Source organism: Colius striatus, chromosome 3 (assembly GCF_028858725.1).
Source record: "Colius striatus isolate bColStr4 chromosome 3, bColStr4.1.hap1, whole genome shotgun sequence".
NCBI lineage: Eukaryota > Metazoa > Chordata > Aves > Coliiformes > Coliidae > Colius > Colius striatus.
In genome coordinates this window covers 64,633,963-64,659,381 of record NC_084761.1, presented here as the reverse complement: position 1 = coordinate 64,659,381, position 25,419 = coordinate 64,633,963, and the positions used below count along the sequence as shown (strand labels likewise).

Here is a 25,419-nt window from a genome sequence, read left to right as displayed (position 1 = left end):
ATTTAAGTGCTTTTAAAAGACTTAGGTGCTTAACATTGGTAGAACACAAAAGAAGGAAGGATTGCTTATGGATTTTGTTTTAAAAAAGTCTGCAGTATGGTAAAGTTCTGCTTTTTGATGCCTATGGAGGAGTGTATGTTGCTTGAGGGGCCTGAGGAGTGCACAGAACACAAAGTCTGTACTATAGTATTGCTACTGATATTGGGTATTTCTTGACAGCATTATAAGCAAACCTCTTACAGCAAGATAACACCTTAATTATTTAATAAATTAATGTAGCAGTAAGTTCGTGTCTTTTTGTGCATTTCACACACACACACACACACACACACATATATATATATGAAATATGCATTTGGTGCATGATGTGGGCTTTTGTGTATTTGGTGCACTGGCTGCCCTTTTAAGGTGTTTTGTTGAATCATGTAAATGTACTTTATATTCACCTGAGAGACAAATCCAGTGGAAAAATGCTGAACTTAATTGGATGTGGCATATAAATTTGTAAAATCAAACACCTTCCACCCCGAGATGCATTCCAAAAGTGTGACAGCATCTTAAAAAGTTTATCTAAAATAAAAATAATTCCACAGTAGGAAAAAAGGTGGGATAGGAGACTGATGTTTTTAAATACTCAAAGCTTTCCTTTAGGATCTGAAATCCCAACGGTGTTATGTGAAAAAGATGAAAGCAAAACTTGAGGATAAAATTGAAACCAAATACAAACAAAAGTGAAACTGACTCCATTGGTTTTCATTTCCCAGTTGGCAAAAATGAAAGAATAAACACAGAGCAAAGAAGCATGAGAGCTGAACTTGAAAAATTATTTCAGTCGTAGTATTTATTTCGTCTATCGGCAAATCTGACTTCTGCAGGACAGCAGTCCTTTAGCAGACTGCACAGTAGGGAATAGGAGTTGCTCTCCCTGGTTTATCTGGATACCACTTTTCCCACCCAGTGTTCTGGGCAACGACCCCACTGTATGGGGCCGGGAAATGATGTCTTCTCCAGTCATGGAGGTAACATTTTGAAACACAGCAGCAAACACCTTCAGACAGTACAATGGAGGTGATGACATCCAGTATGGTGAAATGGAGTCGTTCAGCTGGTAGGTGTGCTTGAGTTTTATTTACCTTGAGATTTGAATCTTTAATAGGATCAGGTATAAAATATGTGGCGGGCTTTTATTTGCTCCCCACCTTTGGGATCATCCGCTTAGATCTGGGTCAGATCAACAGTAACTAGAAGACGTTATCTGATACCAGCTTCGCTGATGACATGAAATGACTGGGAACAGTTTCATTCCATTTTGACGTATCAGTCTACAGCTAGAAGGTCCTTTTTGACCTTGAGAACTAGCTTGTGAGTTAGTCAAAAGATCACCAAACATTGGGTGGTTGTGGAGTCTCAAATGGATATCCTTCTCAGATGTAGAGATGCATGCTCCTGGACTGCATCAAGAAAAAGGTTGGGTGTTGAGGAGGAGCTTTGACAATTGCTTCTCTGCTGAAGCTGCACTTGGGTGAAATGAAAGACTTAATTCTAGAAGTCTAATTCTCATACATTTGCGTGTTTTGCATTCAAGCATATAAAAACTAAATTCTTTGGATGCTGAAATCGTTCTGGAGATTTGAGATTGATGAGGGAAGCTAATGAAGACTAGCTTTGTTTATTTTAATAATATTTATCTGACTTAGGTGAGAAGTGAAGATGAGTTCAACGGTCTCACACTCGCTCAGTATTTTAGGAAACTTCCAAGATAGAAATAGCTGCTGCAGATCAGAAATCAAGGCTGTCTCATTGCTGTTGGTCTGTGGTCAACACAAAACTTTAAATTAAGAGTACATTTTGTAACTGATGCCATTAATTATTCATATCTTGATATGAAAACGAATTCAGTTCCTGTGTGTCCTGTGGTAGTGGAAAGAGTAGCATTTGTATAGAAAGGAGAATTACATCATACCGTTTCAAAGTTTCAATAAGCCTCAGTATTAAGCATTTACTATTTTGCACTCTTTAAGTGCAAGCCTTTCAAGTGTATATAAAAATGAAGATATTTCTGTCTTAAATTCTCCAATATCAAGCAATATCTCTACAATAACTAATTCAGTTTTATTTTTTGGGCTCAACACATCTGCTTCTTTCGTGGTGCTATTTTTGTTACTGTAAATAAGTGCATGTGACAAACATGTTTCCAGCCCACAGTGTGGATGATTCAGAGGATCCCAGCCCCCAAGTCTGTGCCTGCTGTGGTTTGTAAAGAGAGCCTTGAAGTAAGCAGGAGGGTGTTTTTTACAAATTCGAAACAGTTTATACTTTTTCTCTGATTCTGTGATTAATACCTTCCCTTGGAAGTAAAGGAGAAACTGCTGTCTTGAAAAGGCCGGGTTTGGTGCAAGCTGTGAGGTTTAAGGCAGAGGGAGTTTGTGTCTTGCTCTTGGTTTGGGGTGCTGTGCTAGCGATTAGAAGTTTGGGTGGCAAAAATGTAGGTGTAGGTTAGCTATTAACTTCAGCGGTAGAAACTGCCCTTGCCCAGACAATAAAATGAAAGCTTTAAACAAATATGAAATCTCATTTCAGTGTAGTGTGCAAATAGTTTTTGCTGTGTGTAGCAGAACAGTATGTTGTATAAACAAAGGTAGCAGTGAGAAACAAGCCCAATCTGAGCATGGTGGATTACATCAAGAGCGGGTCGTGGCCACTGAATGTGAAAACTCTTCCTTGAACACATTTCTCAGTGTTAGCTACCCGGAATAATTTTTCTGCCTCTCATGAGTGCTTCTAAAATGTCATTGCCTCCTCTGCAATCCTGCCTGAGCCTCACCAGCCACCACTGTGGGAGCACAGATATTAAGGACTTTTATTTTTACAATAGCTGTTTTTCTTATGTATAAGCACCCTATAAGCACCGACCCTGTACAGGGGCAGAAGAATGCTGAAAGTGATGGGGAGATGTAGTCTGCCCAGGCTTTAAAAAGTTTTTTTACAGTTTAAGATACTGATCTCGCAGACACTTGCATGTATGATTTTCCATTGCTTTAGGAGGGGCATGTTTAGGAAATATGTTGTACTTGTTAAAAGTTTTAGGGATGTCTTTTGTAAACCTACTCACTGAGCACAAGAGAGTGCCTTGGTCTAATAGAGCCATGGAGAGACGTAAAAAAAATGTATTGACCGTCAGTATGACAAAACAAGTGATTCTTAATAATTGTTTGAACTTTAATAACCTTCTAAGATTCTTTATGAATCAGGTGTGAAATGCTGAGTTTTCCTAGCACCTTTCAAGAACACAGAGAGAGGGTTTGGTTTCTGTGGATACTGACTGACACAGCATTGCAGTAGCAGAAGTAGCTATTGCTTGCGGGTATTTAGGAGTGGATTCATGCATGAGCACTTAATTCCAGAATAAAACTGATTTATTTGGGGATAACTGCTCCTCAAAGCAAGGAATTAATTATTCCCTGACAACTATGCCAGCAATTTTCCTGTTGTAAACAAGCTCTTCCCAAACTTGTTTGAGTGAAGTACACCACTACTACTGAAAAATCACATCTTCTAGGCAATTTTGGAGGAGAGATAGTTTAAGGTACCAGATGCATAAGACAAATCTTGATAAATCATCAGATGTAACAAAAAGCTTAAGAAGGTGAAAGTTATGACTGCTTTTGAAATTCTTGGAGCAGGTGATAGGGGGAGAATTTTCTGTAGTCACATGTTGACTATCACTTGCACATACCCATTGTTAAACTAATGGGACAGAATCTGGCATTTCCATCTTCTCTCCGGGCAAGACTCACTGAACAGTTGAAAAAAACTCACAGGAAACAAAGTATTGTTTTAAAGCTGAAAGTAAAGCAATAATTTTTTCTTGTCATCAGACTTGTAGACATTGACATGTGTGCAGATGACGGTTGTGACAAGAATACTGCAGAAATGATCTTTAACAACACATTTGTTAGAAGCCTGGGCCAAGTTCATGGCTGGTGTAAGTTACTGCCATGCCAGAGATGTGAATGGGCTCACACACAGACATGGTGTTGTTCAAGTGCCACAATAATGTTCAGCATAGGAGCTAGTGCAAGGGAAATTTTATTGTCAACATGGAGAGGTTGAAGTGCTGTTTCATTATGGCTAAATCCAGAAGCAGAAAACCAGCCTTCTGGTTCTGTTGTATTAAAATAAGATGGCTTTTCGGTGCACTTGTAGTCTGCAAATCCAAGGGCTACCTTTAATGATGACTGAGATCACTGCAAAGTAACAACACATGTCTTTGCTGCTGAGGAAGAATAGGCTTTGCATGGAAACCAAAGGAAAGAGTCTGTTTTGATGTGTAATGCCTGAATCCCAGCCAGGGCATGTTAACACCCTTTGGGTGGAACACAAATGCTATAGGGCTGATGAAACACACTCCATATACAGTATGAGTTCCCATTGTACATTTTCCTGGGCATGTTTATCATGCAGTCTCTAATGGTGATTTCAATGCTCATTTGAGCTATTTGCTGCCATTGTTTTGTTTGACTTTTTTTGTCTTTGCAGGGATTGTTGGGTTGGTTGGTGTTTTTCAGCCTCTATCCCCTGAGGACACAAGGGCTTTTCTTCCTTTTACGTTTGTGTATCTTTCCTGCATATAGCAGCAGAAAAGGAGGGTATGCTGAATGCTTCCCTTCTCCTCCCCAGACTTTTTTATCTCTCTACAGTGAGAGGTGGGCACAACCTAGCCCCTACAAAGCAGGGGCTTGGGAAGTTGGGTAGCTGTTGCTAGCTTGAATCTCTTGTGCAGCATCCTGGGTTCTCAGGTGTTTCACCACCTCACAGAGCTTTCCCTTTCCAGCCGTGGTCCTGTTTTTGCCCTGCTATGTTTCGTTAAGGAACCTAAGGAAGCAGGTGAGATATTGTTTGTTGATTACCTGTACAGATTCTTCCTCGGGGCCAGGCCATACCTTATACTAGGACCTTACACCCAGGACCTGCTCCTTCCCACCCTGCCTGCTCTACAGTGCTTGGCTTTCCGGCCTGACTTGATGGAGATTCCTCCCTCCTGCAGGCACCTGAGCAAATAAGATACCACCTTTCCTGACAGCAGTGAAGTATTTTTCTTGGTGATGGACAGGAAGGATATAGCATGTTCATGGCGTTTTTGCTGCTGCTCTCAGAAGAGAGTTATGAAAGTGCAGGAAAAATACAGCCTTTGCTACAGTGTGGATGAAGTGTGATAGCCAAGACAGGAGCTGAGTTTGTGGAGTAACTGGCCATGGGGAATCCTTTAAGGGAGCCTCAGGCAAGATATTCCTTCCGACAGCAGTTGTGAGTTTTCCTCCCTCCCTCCCTGTCCAGCAGGGCATCACTGACAGACTATTCTTAAGGAATAAAAGAGGCATCATTACATGCAAATAGAAGACTGGAGATGGTAGGTTTTGCTGTCAAACTATCCACAATCCAGAAAGTCTCTTACAGGGGTTTAAGTGTTTTCTGGCTTTGTATCTGTTCTCAGTGCCAAAAACTTCAGGATTTTACTTTGAACCCTTAACCCTTGCACCTCTGAGAACTGAAATGCCTGCTCTTCTTTGTTGACTAATCCTACCTTAATTAGGTGTTTTGCTGTCGATTCCAAGAAAGATATGGATGTTTGCATAATTTGAGGTTATCAGAAATAAGGCATGTTAATTCTGCTTCCTCATCTTCAATAGTGAGATTCTGCATCTCCTCACGGGAGATGGGAAATGCACTGGGCAGAGGTCTATCTCCTGCATGCTGCTGGCAGGGAGATTTCATTTATCTGAAATCAGAGCAGATGAGTGAAGTGCAGTTCAGTTGTCAGTGTTTCAGCATCAATCTCACATTTCTGAAGTATTTCAGAGCATGTGAGGCTAACAAGTTTTCTTAACCAGGGAAAGTCTTTATCCCTCTTGACAAGTCTGACTTCCAAGCAAGGCTTTGCTCAGAGTACATGCAGTTAAGCGTGTATTTACCTTTGGGAACTGCATCCACAGTGGAATAGTTGAAAAAGGTGGTCTGCTATGCAAAATCCTTTATGAAGGCAGAGTTTGAGCTGTGACCACAGAACAGAATTTTGCTATGAGTACTGTTCCTTAAAATGAGATCATATTTCCTTGTATCCTGGAACAGTCTTGGCAGAGAGACAAATGCAGAGCCCAGTTCTCTGAATCCTAAAATTAGCGTATGGTCTCATTTCAGCATATCTGTGTGGTCACACAGGGTGATTGATGCCTTTCTCAACTGTAGCAGCCTTAGCAAACAAAGGGAATACTTTAAAAGTTTATCAGCAAAGCACAAGCACAAGATAACTTAGAAAAAACAAACTCAGTCTGTATTTGCAGAGAAAAGAGAAATAGAAATAATGTAATATTCCACACGTCTTCTGGGGAAAAAATGTTTTTTCAGAGCTCTGGAAAAAGGCTGTGACCTATGTCACAGAAGCACCCTCATGTTTCTTATCCCACCTTACCCTCTCACAACCATTAATAATATTTCTATAAACTGAGTAAATCTTTTGACTGAGTGCTTTGTGATGGGGAAAGAAGAATTGTTCTTTCAGTTTGTGGTTTTGGTTTTGGGTGGTTTTTTTGTTTTGTTTTTTTTTTAGCTTACATAGAAATATATTTAAAAAAAAATCCACAGGCATCGAGTAGCTTGTGTTTTTGTGATAATCTTTGTGCCTTTTCAGTTATACAGACACTGTCAGTGGGAGTGAAACTGAAGGGAAGAGAACATCTCTTACTGCTCAGATTTAATGCCTGCCATTGCTTTCACTTTCTGTCTACAGCCGCTGTAATTCTAGTGAGGAACTCTTCATTCTCAAAGGCTACACTTTCTGTATGGCAGGATAGTTATCTCCATTAAGGAAAAAAACAAAAGTCAGACTTACTAGAATGTTTTAGCAGAGAGTAAGGAGGACTACGAGCTCTTTATTGAACATTGTGGAGTGAAAATTTTTAGATGTACATGTAGACTGCAGCCATCCCTTCCATCTTTTCTAATGTCTCTTTAAAAATGAATAGCTCTTGAAAATAACTGCTGTTTTTCTAATCTCTCTTTAAAAAGAAATCAATGAGTGCTTTGCGTTTTGCATAAAAAAATCTTAGAAAAATAAAACTTGTGAGGAAGTGTAGAGCTGCAATTCCATATGGTTTATTGCCTCTTAAGGATGCTGTGGTGACAGCTACCTGCTCTTTGCCCTTTGTGTGACTGCTCCTAAAAATGTTGCCATACCCTTGTTTTCCTCTCTTAAACTATTCAGACTCTTCTTTCAGCTGTCCTTATCTGAGGTAGCTGGCTTGCATGCATCACTCCAGGCTACTGCTGCCATTTCCTTGTAGAAAGCTCATTTTCAAGCGGGACTTGCATTGGCTGGGGCAGTGTTACTGCCTGGCCTCCTCCTGGTCTCCGTGTTGCTAATCAGGTTATGCTGACCCCAGCTTCAGCAGATCCCGTGCTGTCAGCACTCTTCCTCCAAGTCACCTCTGCAGGATTAGGACAGTTTATAGCTTCTCAGGGGGTAGCCTCTGCCATGTTTTTGTGGCATCTAGTTGCACAAAAAAGGATGAACTGACTGCAGGAGTAGCAAGAGCAGTGTAGTGAATAAAGCTTTGATGAAGGTCAAAATAATCCCTCCATAAACTATGGTGCCAGTGTATCTGTGGGCTATGCTTCATGCATGGGCCTTGGCTCCCAGTGGCCTCCTTGCACTAGAGGGACAGCCATTGGGTTGGGGTTAGTGTTTCACATGCTCAGCACTTCTTTGAAAATAACTTTATTAATATCTTAATGTCCGATGGTACATGTAAGCTTCCACCACTGAAAAGCAAGCCACTGCTGACTCTGGCTCCCTTTAAGAAGGAGACAGGTGATAAAAATGGAGCAACAAATAGGCAATGATAGTCACAGAGCCTTAATACATTTGTAGGAGGTACAGTTAAAAATTGTCATTCTTGAAGATTGGCTGTCTTGTTAAAAATGGCTGTTCCTTCCCCTGCAGCCCCAACTGGCTCTGTCCCTTTCCCCTGACCATCTCCATCCATGGTCTCTCCAAGGTGGAGGAGAATGGTGCCAAGTGACCCATGTCAAGCAGTAAGCCGTTTTTCTCCCCGTTAACCTGAGTATGAAGGTTCAGGCTGGCAAAGGTAACCAGGCTTCTGTAGAGGTTTGCTTAGGCCAGCAGATGAGTACCCATGGCTCAGGAGCTCAGGTGAAGTTGGCGGGATGCCTTGGCAGCTCTGAAAATGGTGATAGAAATCCACTTGTCCTGATACAAAAGATACAGATAACTGCACATAGCTTCCTCTAGATGTGTGCAGGAGAAGTGCAACATTAATGTTAACGAGGAATGGGAGGTAGGTGCATAGGTACTCCCCGTTTTACAGCCTGCTTCAGATTATATGTGTTGATGTTACCTTCTCCTTAAAAGATGACTGTTTCTGCTTTTACCTTTCCACTGGGTAAACAGTGGAGAGAGACTGGAGAGGGACTTGGAACACTTGCTGTTTTGTATGGCTCACCTTAGTATCTGGATTTGTAGTTTTGTTTTGTAATTAATATATTGTGATGGAAAGCAAAACTGGCTTGGTGTTAGGTGGTGGTTCCTGAAACTTTACATGCCATTGCTACCTGTTTTGGAAGATTCCAAAGGTCTTTACAAGCTTGAATGACTCTTAATGGCAGAAGGTGATTGTCCCACAACTCACTGATGAACTTCAGATTCTCCCAGCTGGAGCCATCACAGTAGGACTCCCAAGCACATGCATTAACCCCACTTAGGAACACACAGAGGCTTCTGGTAAGGCACTGCAAAAGTTAATATTTCTCTCTGTAAAAAATAAATGATGCATTTGACATTTCTGGAGAGGAGATGTGGCACTCAGGCAATTACTAGGTAGAGTTCATTTGATATTTTCATCACAAGGATGTTGTTGACATGCAACTGCCAAAAAGCCCACTGCATTTTAGCACTGTTGTGGTCAGTTCTGTCCTGAGACTGACAGACTGGGGAGTGTCGTCTGAGGACAGCAGGCTTTATTTTCAGCAGCACCTGCTCTTAAAGAAGCATGGGGTGTGTTTTGATGAGTAGAAAAATACTGTGCATGCCTCTCTGTGAAAAATGTTCCTCCAGAAGATGCCCACCATTCCCTCCAAGCTGGACATTCTTGTGAATTATTTTCAGTTGGGTTTGGTTTTACTTTCAGATAAACAGATCTTGGGAGCCACTCCTCCCTTCTCTCAAGCCAATCTCTTTTCTGATTACTTTGGATTAATTTGCCTTGGCATGGGCAGTGGTTGTGAAGGTGCGTGCTGACAGCTGCAGGTGCTAATCTCAGAGGAATTCCAGAGTGCTAAAGGAGAGATGAGCACCATAGCATCTGTTGGGGAGCAGCTGAGGAAGCCCCCGGGAACGTGGAAAGGAAGAGACGACTGGCTGAACAATGACATTTTGAGCAAGAGCAGCTTCCTTGTAGTAGTGATATTGGCAGCTTTCTTATCTCCTGAAATGCATTGCATTTGCTCAAAGGCAGCTTCTGTTTCTTCCACATTGCCTGTCCCGAGTGGGATTCGTTGCTGCTACCTTTAAGATAACTTCTGTCTGCTGTTTAATTTATTAATTCGAATGGGTTTGAAATTTGTCATAGGGGCTCATTACCCAGAAGACAGGTCCCACTGCTAAATGAGAGCACTCATTGAAAGAAGTGCATCTAAGATGATCATTGCATCTGCTTGTTTCTTCCTTGACAGACAAATAAAAATTTGCTCACCTTTTTTAGCACATTGCATTGCTGTTTGCATTTTTCAGCTTTGATCCAACGAGTAGTAGGGGAAGATGGTACAGGTGTCCTGTACACATTCTGCAATGTGAATGAGAATCGTTGGTGCCAAGTGGAGGTGGCTGCAGTGGCGTGTCTGGCTGCTCATCACTATCCCGCACCCCAAAAAAGCTACACCCACATCACCCTCACCCAGAAAACAGCTTCCTTCTTGCACGGAGTGGGGATTTGCACAAGGGCTCGGCTGCTGTTGGGTTCTGGGATTGGCTGGTTTTTTTGTGTCTGACATGAACCTGAAAGCAAGCAGAGCCAGTTGCAACCATTTTCTGAGCTGTTTTAGAAATTAGTTACTGGAAAAGGCTGCGACTGCAGCGCGAATGACCAGCTCCACACAGCAGTAAATACAATGCCAATATGTTTGCTCAGAGATTAGGGTGAGCATGGCTGCTGGTAAATTCTCTCAACACATCAAAGAGCCTTATTGTTGCACTCAGGTTTTAATTCCTTATTAGTTTCAGGAAATACATGTCCTAAGAGCAATGAGAGGAAACTTTGAATGTTTTTCTTCCTCTTGTGCTGGGTGTGGGCTTTGTAGTGTGCTTCATTGTTAATCTGTCTGATGCCTGTGCTCCCATAGGAAGCAAGAACAAACCATTTACATTTGTGTCATTACTGTTGTGTTTTCAAATACTTGGCCTAATCATAGAGGTTTTTTAAAATTTTATTTGTTTTTTTAAAGAACAAAGGTGACAAGAATAGCGGAGCAGAGAAGTTAAGAATGATGTAGAGAAAACAGATGTGAAGAACAAAGGAGAGAGGAGGAAGCTGAGCCCGGTGCAGAGAGGGCAAGGAGAAGAAGCAGCCTAAATGCAAGTACTTGAACATGGAAATGATGGTTGAGGACTGCTTAACAGGAGTTTAATGTGGTGCTTTAATCTGCATGTAGTGCCAGTTGGTGCTTTCAGAGCAGTACCTGAGATAAGTTAATGTTTTTTAAATTTTCTGCCTCAGGTTCAAGACTTTGGACTCTTATGTCAATAATTTACAGCTCTAAACAGGAAAGTGGCATCAGAGTCACGTGAGAGAGAGAGAGAAAAAAAGTAGTCAGTTTGAGTCTTAACTGAATAATGAAATGTGGCATGGTGCAGCTTAGGGGGCTATAAATCACTCACTTCCTAGCTAAGCAGGATCAAAACATAAAATAGCAGCTAAAAAGTCAGTGACTGGGTTGATCAGAGGAAGTTGGAGGGAGGGGGTCAAACTACTCAGCCAGAACCAAAGTGGTCTGATAAATTGTTGAGACATAAAATGTATTTTTCATAATTTGAGTCAAGTTAATGGGACAGAAAGAGCCATTTGAAAGCACTCCTGTTAGCAGGTGCCTCGCTGTAGCTGATGCCTCCTGCATGTGAATCTTTTGGTTACATTTTTTTCTTGGCAAAAAGAAATCTTGTGCCAAATGCAAGTGTGTGGGCCAAAAAGAGTTCTCTTCAGGAGCATAACTTTCTCTTTGTGGTCTCTGATATCCTGCCTGTATCAGCAGACAAGCTTTTGCCAATATGTGTCTTCTTCAAGTGAAGGTTTTCCTAATCCAGGCATACCAACAGAGTGTTTTCTGCAATAGAGAAGGCTTTTATCATCTCAGTTGCTCTTAGGGGAGGATCCTGCACAGATCCAATGTCACTATTCTAATTGTTTGATGCTTGTACAGTGCAGAGATAGGGGAGCTGCCTGGGAGTTCTGCCTGGAAACCAAGTCACGTTCTCTTTTGTTCCCTTCAGCTTCTTCCCAAGTGGGTGACAATGCCTGTTGAAAGGATGCGGATGCGCCCCTGGCTGGAAGAGCAAATCAACTCCAACAGGATACCGGGGCTGAAATGGCTAAATAAGGTAAGAGAAGTGTGTGCAGGCACCTGTGTACCTGTGCTAAAGAGAGACTTTATAGCAGTGCCTGAGGTTTGGGTAGGTAAGTTAGCTAGTTCCTGGTATTCAAAGGGGTGACATGGGGAGGAAGGGCAAAGCTGAGTGTTTCCTGCTGAACCTGTTCCTCCAGCCTCGCCTGTGAGATCTGAGGCACCCTGCTTTGGCCTGGTGAATTTGTGGCTCCTTTTGTAACTCTTTGTTGTTGGAGTGAGCCTTGTTGGAGGCTCCACTAGGGTTTTTATTTAAGCTGGAAACAGATTGCTCACCAAGCAGTGTCAGAGGGATGTGAACAAAATACTCTCTTGAGGTGGAAGGCTATATTCTGTATTAGACTCTGGGTTTAAGCAATGATGTCTTGTTTCAGACTTGTGTGACTGCTGTGATACCTTTCAGCCTGGGAGAAAATGGAGTAACTTTTCCTCTGCCAGACCCAAAATCAGTCCTGGGCTCTTACTAAGAGGTCGAGATACTTTTAAGAGCACAAGCGTAGGCTCCAAAATATCAGTGCCCAATTTGAGGGGATTTTTTTAATTGGCTCAATAAAACCAAGGAGTGTCTTTGAGACTTTGAACAGTAATAAACCCTGGAAATGTTGCCGTGTATTCTGCAGCATGCAGGAGAGTAATTCACCACATTGAAAAACCGGAAGCAGATTTGGCTACAGAGGCTATTTTATCATCAAAATGGGTGGAAATGCACAAAATCGGGTGCAGAAACATAGAAACTTCCAGTCTTGTGGAAACACTAGCCCAGTTAGTCTGGTATCCTCCCAATAGCAGTAGTTGTGCTGCTCAGGTGTTCATTTTTAGAGCTGAAGAATGGCAGTTAAGAATACTACTTTTTATTTTAGTTTTCAAAGCTATAAATGCTCATGACTATAAAATTATCAGGAGCCCTTTAAATTTCAGCTGTGAATATTGTTTCTCAGGAACTTCCTGCATCAGTGACTTTTGAATGCTGTGGGTAAATAAATATAGCTTTATCCATTCCCTAGTTAGCTGCCCTGTGAATTTGAGTATATCCTTGTTCTTGCATAATGGAGTCACAGCTGAAGAGGATGAAGAGTCGCACTCTTACTATTTACTGTTGTCTTGCACTCTTACTATTTACTGTTGTCTTTGTAAGTTGAGTCCCGTATTCAGGTCCCAATGGATCATTTCCCTTGAGTATCTCTACTTCGATGTCAGATCTCCTGCTGACAGTCCATCTCTGCTGTCCTTTGTTGGGCATTCCTGACCAATTCTGAAATACTATCTCTGCACTTAGTAGGAAACAGTATTTCATATTTGAGCATATCACTCTTAAATATAATGCTGGGATCAGTAGGGTACGTTAGCTTCACCTTTTTTGACTGACCCCAGGAATGTACTTGCCTCCTTAGCTCTGCATTGTCAAAACACTGCCACTGAGCTAGGGGGTTCATTCTTCCAAGTTCAGCCCACCAGCTCATAAAAGCAGTTTGTGAGGCACGTTATGTTGTTTAAAGTTTGCAGCTCTCTGACCGTGTTGCTGCAGTGTTTTTTGCCTCATGCTTCTGGCCTGAGCTGTTTGCAAGCAGGAGTCTGTGGGTGATTTGTCCTTAGTTAGCATGTTCTATATGGACCAAAGCTTATCTAACAAATGAAATATCTTGAATTTTTATTTTTTCTTTCTTAAAATGAAGTCCCAGATCCTGCCAGAAAGAAGGTACCAGGCTAAGTTGCCTGCCTTGGGGTTTATTAAACTCTGATTCCCCATTTTCACCCCTTGAGTTGCCTTTGTTGTGCTCAACAATAAAAAATGTTTAAACATTAATTCCGACAATGAACCATTAAACAAAAATTATTTCTATTTTTACTGTAAACCCTGACCATTAACAAAGCCATGCATGGAATCAATGATACAGTGTCATGGCACTCCCTTCAGTACCCACAGAATCGACTCTGGGATCTGTTGGATTTGGGGATTTGCATGTTTTAATCAGTCTGGCAAAGGACAATTCACAGTACAGAAAAGAAGGTGAGTCACATTGGCAAGAGAATGGCACTCCTGTGTGTGCATAGCTATTAAGGAAATCAGATTTAAATACTAAGGGAACAATTACCATTCTGAGTTTCTCATTGTCTGTCTCTTCTTCAGGGTTTTTTCCAGGCTGAGAAAGGAATTCAACCTCTTTCAGGTTAAAAATGACAGATCAAGTACAGCTAATGTACCTAATTTGTTACCCTGCTGTCAGGTGATCACATTATACCTCCTGGTTTGCTTCTCCAGAACAGACTCCTCTCTATAGGGCTTAGAAAGTAACTTGTGTATCCCACCTGGTGAGAATGTTATCCTGCTGAATGACATGAGCAAGGAATGGAATTTCTTTACCTTCACAAAGACACAAAGTTGGGAGTTGTGAAGGAAGTTCCCTAGTTCAGTACAAGGCAAAGGTGGAGGGAGATAATGAGAGTTGAGTGCCTCTCATGGATCTGGAAAAGAAAATTAGAGTGGAAATGTTCAGAGTAGAGGTATCAGGAGCTGAGAGGCAACCTGCTGCTTTAATGGATGCTTGGAGTATTACTCTCCAGAGAGATGCTGCCGTTTGGAAGTTTGCCCTATGACTTCTTAGCTATTATGTTATCTCATGCTCCTTTCCCTGCTTGAAGCACTTTGCAACGCTATGGTTGCAAGCATTCAACACTGTTTCTAAGGATGTGACACCTTTTCTCTTTTGATGTCCCCACTAGAGTTTGGTAGCAATTCCTGTTAATGCTCTGTGAGTTGTGCTTTTGGCTTTAGGTGAGGCTAGTTTTTGAATAGAAACACAGAACTACACAAATATCCAGTGATAGAGTGCTGACCAGACAGCACATGGTTCTCCGAGTCTAATAGGAAAGGTCATTATTAGGAAACATCAACTGAAGAAGGATATAGGTAAATGTTTGATAATGTGCAAACCCAAAAATTTGTATTGAAAAGAAATGCTGATAAACGAGAGCAGAACACACAACCACCTGGTGTTGCTGCGGCCATCAGTCTTACAAGATTTCAGAGAAGATTAGCTATTTAATAGTTGATGAGAAAATCTGTAGTTTCTATATAGGTATGTAAAATTATATATGTATCACAAAATTATAATACATGTGAATTCTATTATGTTGTATTTGCTATAAGTCTGTGTGCTTCAAGACATCTGGGATTGGGAAGAACTTTCTGTAATGAGCAGAAACACTGTAGTGACTGCTGTTGAGAGTATCCTGGCACCTTCCTTTGAAGCAGTGAATATGGTTCATGATGAGAGGATGCTGTGTCTGGAGTCTTGTTCAGTCTGCTAGTTCCTATAGAACTTTTTGAATGATCATACAGAATATGAGTCCATGGTATAATCTCTGTAGCATTGTGTAACTTTGTTAAAACCTTTCTCTATCAGCAAGCATGAGAAGACTTTTTGATGTGGTCACTTCTAAAAGTTCTTGTTGATAGAAGTAGCTTTCTATGGAAGTATGATATTTTTTTCCATCTTCACTATGTTTTATGGGGGAAGGAAGATTATTCTAGCTCTGATGAATAAAACAGCTCTGTGGACCACAGGATAGTGAGGTGGAGGCTTTCTTTAGACCACTTATACTTCGGGAGAGAGGAGAACATCTCTGTAGGATGATTTGAACTACATAGAGAGGGAAGAGTAAGGAGACAAAAGCCACATAAGATAAGTGATGGGAGTAGATTAAGAGGAAGGTTATGAGTGGTAAGGATTGAAGGAGAATGAGGAACATGTTAAATCTGTGCTTTCACCAAATTAAAGGAAAGATGAAGCCAAGCAAGGAGGAAATAATGCAGTTCTGAACAAGTGAGTGTAAATGAGAGAAAGGGTTGAAGAGAAGAGTTGAAGGACGATACAGAACACAGGCTCAACAAAGAAAAGATCACATGGAAAGGAAGGGAAATAAACCTAACCTTGACATTAGTGAAATATTAACAGGACAGACAAGGAAGAAAAGTGGTTGTTGGAGGAAGGGTGAAGGGCAAAGGATTCATCTCACCCAACCATGAGATATCTACAATGCTGTTGTTTAAATGCGAGCTGCCTGACTAGAGTGTTTGTAGTCAGTGGAGACAAATAATAGACTCTTTTAGGGTGCAGTTCAGTTGTCATAGCTCAGGTGGCCACCTCAAGAGGAGGATCCCTTGTGTCCTGGGTCTGCTTTTCTCTTCATAGACTGAGAAGTGGATCTAAACCTGTAGTAGCAGTGTTTATGGTATGTGGAATGTCTGCATGTGAAGCCAGATAAGATGTATTCCCCCCAACAGGGGAGAAAAAGCAAGTGTTGTGGAACAAACTCCTTTTTTATGGCTGTGCAGAAATGAGTGCAGAAATGAGAGTTCTGAAGCAGCCCTGTAGTCAGCACATAGGAATTCATTCTCGTGTTGTATGACATAAAAGCACATCTGACCAAGCATCCATCTGGCCCAAAATCCTGTGTGCTAAATGCTTGTGGAAGGAGTACAGGAAACAGACTGTTCAAGCTCTCAGTCATTGGGCTCCCAAAGCTATTGGGCATCCCAAAACTATCATCTTTAATAGTCACCACTGTACCATTTTCCATGAGTTTTTCTGATCTCTTTGGGAATCAGTTTATACTTCCACCACATGAGGGGAATGCCCTGGTTTAACTACATGTTGTGTATTATGAAAGTAACTTTAAAAGAAGCCTCCCTTTGGTTTGTGTTAATTGTTTGTTAAAGTTCCAAAACTAAAATATGTTCAACTGTCTTCAGTTCCACCCCTTCACATGAGTGTCCTGTGTTCTTTATCCTCACTGGAGACATGTCTGCAGTTGATGCATTTGCATGTCCACTTGCTTGGTGTATAAATTTGAGAGCTGCCTTTCCTTCGCCGTGCTAGTATTTTACTGGTTGGATTTTAAATCCCCTGGATTTGCTCTGTTCCTGTGATTGTTTAGTTTCATGTCCAATTTTTCTAATCATGAGTATGTCTGTGCTGCCAAAACTAGCCTTCTTTTGAATGTTTAGAAATGTGTAGCTCTGCATGTTTTATGCATGTGTCAGCTTGGAAAGCTGCCAGGCTTGTTTTCCATGAAGGGGCTTCTGAGTATTTCATATACTTAGGGCTGTATTCTGCTTTCAGTGACGCCAGTGGATATTTTCCTACTGAGTTCAGTGACAGCAGCATTGGGTTAGAAGGAAGCAAAACACTTGCAGATGCTGGAACTGTGCTTTTAAATAAGTGGCTTAAAGTCATCAGGAGATCCCTTAAGTCAATCAGTGTTGGCATTTCCTGTTTGTTTTCCCTTCCAGGAGAAGAAGATTTTTCAGATTCCCTGGATGCATGCTGCAAGACATGGGTGGGACGTCGAAAAAGATGCTCCCTTATTTAGAAACTGGGCAATTCACACAGGTATTGGAACTCCCTTTCAGCAGCACACATTTGCACATTATTTTCCCTTTTAAAAGTTACATTTTCCTCCTTTCTCGTCTTTGCTTTTACTAGCACAGGGAGTGAATTTAAGTTGCTAGATTTGTGGAAGGCTAAGTGGTTTTTTCAAGGCCTGCAATACTCTCTAGCTTTATTGAAGTGCCATCACTCATTTACGTTGGGGAACACAGTAAGACTTAATTGATTTAAACGTTAACAAGAGCGGGTTCAAAACTGTCAGGAGTAGCGCACACTCAGCACTTTGTAGACTCGGGGCCCTTAGGCTTTTTATGCCTTCTTATGGATTTGAGCCAGACATAATAAAGGTAGGTGCTGTGCAAGCTTTTCCACTGTCATGGAGTCACATCTGATCTGCAGTGCCCTGTGTCTTGAGCAAAAACTGTTCATCATGTGTACTAGAAATGTGCTTGAGAATGAGATCACAACACTTTCCTGCAACTTCAGCTATTGTTCGAATGCTTGTGAGAACTGAAGGCTGATAGATTGAAGTTAACCTACCCTGTTATTAATTTGCCTTAGGTTTTGAAATGCAAGTTCTGTGTGACTAACTTTCACTTTGTTTCTTAGGAAAATACCAGTCAGGAGTAGATAAACCTGATCCAAAGACATGGAAGGCAAACTTCCGTTGTGCTATGAACTCCCTGCCTGACATAGAAGAAGTGAAGGACAAAAGTATAAAGAAAGGAAACAATGCCTTCAGGGTGTACCAGATGCTGCCGTTATCTGAAAGACCTTCCAAAAAAGGTAGAGAGAAGAGCTTGTCAGCATGAAAATGACATTGGAGACGTTGTTATTAGTTTGGGGCCTGCAAAATGTACTGATTCTACTGCTGCTGTGAAGATGGACCTTTTTATCCAGATGTTCTTTCCCCAGCACTTAGGAACAGCTGTTTGAAAAACAGGCTACCTTTGGTTAAGAGAACAAGCCACTTGGTGAAAGGATCAATAAGATGCAATACCACAAAGCTGGTGATGTGTGTAAATTGTGTTAGTTCTTGTATAGCACATGGAGTTGTGTTAGATGCTAGCCCCTTCAGTCAAGGAGAATGATTAAGAGTCATACTGGAGTTGTATTGGATCAGTGCATTTTACTCAGTAGAGCTCATGTAGAGTACACTGACAGACACCTCAGGCTCTTTTTTCGGGCAAGAGTAGAAGTAAACGGGTGCTTTGCTGAGCTGAGTGGGAGCAGTACACTCTCTACTCAGAACATTAAACCTTGAAACCGCTTTGTTATTGTGTAACCACACCAGGTCATGCAAAAACAGCCCTCACAGCATGGTAATGGTGAAATGGGAAACTAGGTTTGAATCTCAAAATTTAAGAACTAGGTTTCACACCTAGCTACCAGATCAATCTCATGAGTATTTGTTTTCTTATGGAGTGGAAACAATGGCTTCTTTATAGCTCATTGGCTTCCTTATGGCTTCATTACTGGTTTATGAAGTAGAGAGACAGTTTCCTTAGTCCTGTGGAGCCTTCTGGTGTCTTAAGATTTTTGGACAAAAAGATAACCTGCACAGCAAACAGATAGTGTTCCTCAAAAGTCCAGTTCAGTTTATCTGTAGCTCAATTTGCTGTTTTCCTAAACTGAGAAGTGAAAAACACATCTTCAACTTAAGGTCAGTGTGAGTGGAAGTCACAAACTGGCATTTTTGGAGCAGAATCCTGTTATGAAAGGGAAATAAATCTGCAAAAGGTGGAACATTTGTTTTAAAACTGTTTCCAGCCTCTTGTCAATGGTGTATTTTGTATATTCAGGTATATTTCTGTGAACCATAGCCTGTCTCATTGTGGTAGATTCCACTTGTAGGTCTAAGAACTAGAAAAGTTCATCATGAAAGCTGAGATTCTGGAGATGGAGGTGGTAACAAGTTCAGTTGCTCCTGTAAAACTCTGACATGCTTTGGGCCCTGTATATTTTTTTCACGTGTGCTTTCTATGCGACCTGTGGATAAATTTCTGTATGAGTGAGAGCAAAAGAACTTGGCTGCAAACATTTCTAATTCTAAGTGCTGTCTTGTAGTAGAGACGGGATAAATTCCTGGAACACGTCTGTGCAAACAGTGGGTTAGAGCTGAGCTTGCACCTGCAGGTCTGAGCTTCCACATCAGGGTCTCGTCAGGTCAGAGTAGGGGCAGCAGCACTGGGATCTGGCAAGGCACATGCCATTTTCTGAGGGTCATATGCTCTGTGGTTTTCTGGATTCTCAAGGCCAGCATGATTGCAGAAACCGCTTTTGCATGAATTCCAATATACGATTCCTCCTCTGTGGGATTGCAACTATTTTAACAAGTATTATTTGGAGTTTATTGTGTTCTCTTTTCATGTTAAATCAACAATCTCCCTTTCCTACAGCTGCAGTGAGTGTCACAAATATGATGAGACACATATTTCGATTTTTTTTTCCTTCCCTTTAGGAGTATTTTTTACCCCTTCTTCTGTTAACTGACTTTGTTGGTTTTTTGGTCACTCTTACATATTTTTCACATCATTCTTTTTTGTCTGCAGTTGCTTTCCTCACCTCCATCGTGGCTCTTTTCTGTAGGCCTTTAAATGTGAAACACAAAGCCAGAGTGTTCAAAGTGAATTTATGGTTTAAAATTAAGCATAATATGTTCTCCCTTTCCTAGGAAGTGCTGCCATTTTGAGGCACATTTTGGGTATATTTATTGGTGAATATAGAAAGTGTGAAGTGTGATAACTCATGGCACACGGGACTTTAAAAAAATCTTCCTTCTATTGTTGCAGGAAAAAAAACAAAGTCTGAGAAGGATGACAAATTCAAACAAATTAAGGTAAGAAGTGGCTGTTCGATAGCTCGAGACCTTGTGAAAGCAATCTGTTGCAGGATTTTTTTTAATAGCCTCAATAGTACATTGTGGTGGATATTTGTGAATCTCTCGTGCTTGTGGTTTGGTTAAGTAGCTACAGTTCCATGGAATGTTTGGGGTTTTTTTCTGAAATGCCAGGGCTGTTAGAGCCGTGACTGACGTCACCAGTTGACACAGCCCTTGTGTTGCAGTGCCTGGAGGCTGGAAAACTGGCAGCCTCAGCAATACATTTGCCCTTTGTTTGTGTAAGTAGAAATATAGTAATTATGGAAGGAATGCTTCTGAACAACAGAGCTACCTTTTGGAGCAATTAATTTATGTGCATAAGGCATTGGAAATTCAGTTTTGTCTAGGCAAGGGGAGAAGTTCTGTCAGAGCTGCTCCTTCTGTTCATGTTTTGTCAGTTAGAAGATGTCAGTTGTAAAGCTCCTCAGTCACTTCCTGAGATTTACGTGTCTTTTGGAGCATGGACCCAGACTGACATTAGCTTTCCCAGCAAAGCATGGAGTTTCCTAGCTTTCCCAGTTCTGTCGAGCCCTTCTATGAGGTGGTCAGTAATACACACTGGCAGGATTTGGTGAGCCTTGGATTTTTTTTTCCAAAAAAACAAAGGTTGAAGACTTCTATTCTTCAGTAAAATCGATGTTCTTGGGTTGCACGGAGCAGCTGTATCCACAGCAGAGGGACAGCTTGGTCCCCTGCTGCTGACTTGCGAAGGACTGTGTCACCCAAGCCTGGGCACAGGTTCTGCACCCTCTGGCCAGGAGATGAGCCACATGAACCCAGAGGCCTGGGAAAACTCCAGTGAAATCAGGTTTGGAAGGCAGATACTATCCCGGTGATTGTAACTTGTAGAGTGACATGTCAGAATACTGTGGCTTTTAGATTTTCTTAAGGAAATCACTTTTTAACCATCCTATCTGGATCTCAGAGTCACATGTGGTTGTTATAAGTTGACTCTGATGGTAGCCTGTGTTCAGATGGAGCCAGTAACTCCTTTGACCAGGGCACAGCTGTGTGATGCCTGCCTAAGATAGCAGCAGCACTTTGCTGTTACCCTGTTTTGTGGTGTTTTTCTCAAAATATTAAATGCCTGAAAAGTTGTAGACATGCTTAAACAGTCTCATCCTCTCCATTAAGGTTAATCTTACAAGTAGTCATTGCTAAGAGTCCCAGTGATGCCTGGCAGATTAATACCAGTGGTGTTACACTTGGGAGTTTGTGCTGGTGTGTCAATGCTCACAGCTTTTGAGTGTCCTCCAGCTCAGTTGTCCTGAGCTGCCCAACAGCCATGGGCATGTGCACCTACCAGTGATACCTGCTATGAGCACATGGCTCACCAGCCACCGGCTATGGTATGGCCACTTAGCTCTTCTAGGTCCTGCCTGTTCCCCCTTGTTCTGACAAATGTGTTACAAGAGCTGGCCTCCAGACATGCCTGGATTTTAAAATAGATGCTCGTTCCACGCTCAGCTACTGTTAGGCTCACTGCTGAAGGTTATAATTGCAGAGAAGGGTGGTGGATGAGTTAATGCAAGTTCAGATTTCTGAGCATTGAAAGCTGCTTATCATTGCTTTGCTCGGTGACGGGAAATCCTGAGATCTGAGTTGTGCATTCTGCATTGAACACTGCATTTAGTTACCCTGAAATTCTCTTTGGTAAAGGTGGGTGAGAAGCTGCTCCATGATCTGCCTGGTACCTGCAGTGGGGTAATATCAGCAAAGGGTGAAGCTGAGGATCTGAGTGCAGATATGTGAAGGGACTTATTATCTTATTATTATCTTACTAATGTTTACAAATATCTAAAGGGTGGATGTCAGGAGGTTGGGACATCCCTTTTTTCTATAGTAGATAGTAACAGGACAAGGCGTAATGGGATGAAACTGGAACACAAAAAGTTCCACTTAAACATAAGAAAAAACTATTTCACTATGAGGGTGAGGGAGCCCTGGCACAGGCTGCCCAGGGAAATTGTGGAGTCTCCTTCCTTGGAGGTCTTCAAGACCCGCCTGGACATGTTCCTGTGCAACCTGATCTAGGTGACGCTGCTTCTGCAGAGGGGTTGGACTAGATGATCTCTAAAGGTCCTTTCCAACCTCTACCATTCTATGACTTCAGCCTAGTGAGATTCCCTCATTGAACTCCCCTCTGTTGCCACTGTTGAAACCTGTGGGCACCCACAGCAACTGCTGGTGGGAGTGAAGAACACTGCCAGACCTTGCTGAGCTTGATCAGGATGCTCGGGACACTCACTACTTGCCACTGTGGATGAGAGAGTCCTGGGTTTTACCAAATCCCCAGTCAGCATTAGGCAAGGTTGCCCACCTCCACAGGTAGGTCTCCTCCCTCCATAGATAGGTCTCCTACTACTGGGCTCAGCAATGAGAAGAAGCCATTAAGTGTTTGAGGAGCCCAGATAAAAATAGACTCTTTTGTACAAAACAAAGGACTGAACTGCCTGCTTGAGTCATAATTTCTACCTTAGCCTGGATGTATCCTGTTGACTATGCATGGAGCTCCTTCCTCATTGAGGGATTTTTGAAATGTGACACCTTTCCCCACGCATATAGCTTAGGCTAGGTGGCAGGACACTAAAAATGTAGGTGATTTAACACCGACTGTGCCAGTGTCCAAGTCCCTTTGTGGATCTGGCAACACCACCCAAGTTCCAGGATACATACTTGTTTCTGCAGCTCAAAAGAGACTACTAAATAAACTTCTCTATAACCAAGCCTCAGTAGAGCTGAGCAAGGTGCTGCATGCACAGCACTCCCATAAGGGCTGCTGTGTTTGCTGTGATGTTGCATAACACTAGAAACTCAGGGCTCCAGTGCGCAGCCCTAACCCATCTCTGTAGTTATGACCCTCAATGGATCAATAGCAGCTAATTTTATCTTTTTCTGCTCTCCAAGTCTTTGACCTGTGGGGGGACACAACCGGTGCAGCTCATCAAAGACCTGACTGCCACTAAGGTTAACTTTGCACTCTCCTGATGTGTACAGGGACCTTGGGACAGGGTGCATGTTGGCTGTGCTTAATGGCTGGGAAGGTGCAGACTTGTGTGGAAGTGACAGCTCGTATTGAGTGTATCACAATCCCAGCATGTGTCATCTAGGAAAGGCCTGTCATACTGTCCCCATTTTGTCCCTATGGTAACACTTCACACAGTTAGTACTGTGGAGGGCTGGCACCACAACCTCTTATGGCTCACCTTTGCCGTGCCCTTGCTGAAACACTTCAGAGCAGTGAAATTGTGCTTGATAGTGTGTTAGATCTGACTGACAGGCCTACACCTTGCTGCATTTGTCTCTGGGTCAGCAGCATGGTAGAACTTCCCTTGCAGGGCTGGCAATGGCCAACCCAGAGTAGGAGTAGGAGACTTTAGACTTTGTTACTGATAACCCTGTAAGGGAGCCAGTATTAGGGAGGAGGTTGGACCTGTAGGTAATCCTTTAGATGTGTTATAGGTTTTTAAGGAAATCCTGAGCTTATGGAATTAGACTTTTTAGTGTCTGTTCTGAAGGGAATTTTTTTAATTCCCACTCAAGTGTACCAGACCTACAGAAATGCGTCTGTGGAAAGCTCAGTCTAGGTAGAACAGGTGGTGTTTCCTCAATGCTGTTGCCCTGTGGTAACGTCTATGATGTGATCTAAAAGACTGTATTTAGTGTAAACACTTTGGTTTGCTTTCAGGCTCGCTGTGGAGGAAAATTAAGGCTGGAATCTAGTAGCTGTAAAGGCTTCCTTTCAGAGAGTGCTAAAGAGATCCAGCACATTTGGAAGGGAATGAGGATGAATATTAAACAGAGTACTGTTTTAAAGCAATGTTTCTTCTTTGTTCCAAAAGTGAATCTCCTGTAGTAAATAGCACAGTAATTTCTTGCTCTCTGAAGGCTCACTCTGAATCTGAAAATGGAAAGTAGATTGTGTTTGAAAGCAGAAGATTTGGAGATGGAGTAGGCTGCACTTTCTTCTCAGAGAATCAAAACATTTGTTCTAAGACCATGTCTAGCAGAGAGCAGGGGTTAAAAGGCAGGCAAAAGCGATGTGATTTGTTACCATGACAAAACAAAGAGATGAACTGAGTCCAGGCTCCTAGAATAAATCAAACCTGACCCAACTGTACTGTTTTCATTCCAGCAAGAGCCAGTTGAATCATCTTTTGGGATTAATGGGCTAAATGACGTAACTTCTGACTATTTCCTGTCCTCCAGTATAAAAAAAGAAGTTGACAGTACAGTGAACTTTGTAGGTAAGTAGTCCTGTACTTTTCTTACATGCTAAGCATACCAGGTGACTTAAAAACCCCTTTTGACTTTGCCAAACTCAGGTTTCCGTCAGCATTTTGCACTTTAGTGTTTGCAGTGGGGTTGACACATTTTTCACTAGCTCAAGCCACATGAGGTCCTGGCTGCAGGTCAGTCCCACTGCCTCACAGAGACAGTGTGGTGGTTTCCCTGAGAGTAAATTTCAGATGTGGTCAGGTGTCTTTTTCTAACGTGGCCTTAATCCACAGGGTTGCCCTCAGCTAAGAGGAGACTTTAGCCAATGTAACGTAGGCGTTAAAGTGCAGTCAGATGGTGGTTCCCCATTGCTCAAAGCACAGGTTTGCGTAGGGTACTATTTTATTTGAGTGTTTAAACTTGCAGGTGAAATGGAGGAACTTTATTCTTTTTACTGGCACTTCAGTAGCAGAGTTAGTTCTTAACATCATGGAGGTAACAACAAAGATCAGCGAAGACTGCATTTAGAAACTCGTACAGTAGGAACTAGCTGTCATCTCAGCATGTGAGTAATTGGTTCTCAGTAGAATAATAGGCTGGTTTTTGACAGCTCTTTTTTGGCTGAGGTTGTCACTGCAGCGAGAGCTTCTAGAAATGTGACCCATATATCATTTTGTCTAGAATTCCACTTTTATGTGGGATGAAAAAGTGTTTGAAAGATATGTTAGTCTTCTGCTTGGAGAGATGGCAGAAACTGTGCAGTGACTATTTTTGATGACCATTTCTTTGGTCACAGGGCTTTGCGTAGTCATTCCCCTCAAGTACTTCTGTGGCTGAGAAGTTCGTGAGTAGTTTTCCTCTATGGCAGTTCATTTGATCAGCACTTACTTTGTAAGAATGTTAGAACATGATGCTCCTACTACTAGAAAGAGTTTTATAACTTGAAGGAGTAGCACTGTCCTGCTATTAGTGCTTCCTATTTACTGCCTGACTCATAAACAAATCTGAAACATCTCAAGGCCAATATGCAGTCCCAGGGAGGAAGCTTCATAGACACTTGCTTTATTTTATGGTCTTAAACAGACAGCAACAACTAACAGCAGTCTTTGGAACGTACCTCATGGTCCCCAAAATCCACTAACATCAGAGGGTAGGTGTGCTGCAAACATCTCAGTTTCCTAGAGTATAGTGTATCCTGAACTCTTGTTTGATTTTGTGATGAGGTGAATGTACATTGCACCT

The 25,419-nt window shown here is 42.0% G+C and overlaps 1 protein-coding gene across 3 annotated transcripts in view; it reads left to right on the top strand.

Moving 5' to 3' along the window:
• Nucleotides 1-25,419, top strand: part of IRF2 (interferon regulatory factor 2) — a 44,147-nt gene that overhangs the window by 7,710 nt on the left and 11,018 nt on the right. The window contains exons 2-7 of one of the 3 annotated variants that reach the window (XM_061991889.1): nucleotides 10,516-10,645; nucleotides 11,558-11,665; nucleotides 16,982-17,081; nucleotides 17,688-17,864; nucleotides 19,871-19,917; nucleotides 24,095-24,206. In XM_061991889.1, the coding sequence (XP_061847873.1) occupies nucleotides 11,579-11,665; nucleotides 16,982-17,081; nucleotides 17,688-17,864; nucleotides 19,871-19,917; nucleotides 24,095-24,206 (523 nt within the window). In that variant the 5' untranslated portion in view covers nucleotides 10,516-10,645; nucleotides 11,558-11,578. Of the gene's footprint in view, nucleotides 1-10,515; nucleotides 10,650-11,557; nucleotides 11,666-16,981; nucleotides 17,082-17,687; nucleotides 17,865-19,870; nucleotides 19,918-24,094; nucleotides 24,207-25,419 lie in introns of all 3 variants that reach the window. The other 2 variants (XM_061991888.1, XM_061991890.1) reach the window with 2 other exon arrangements.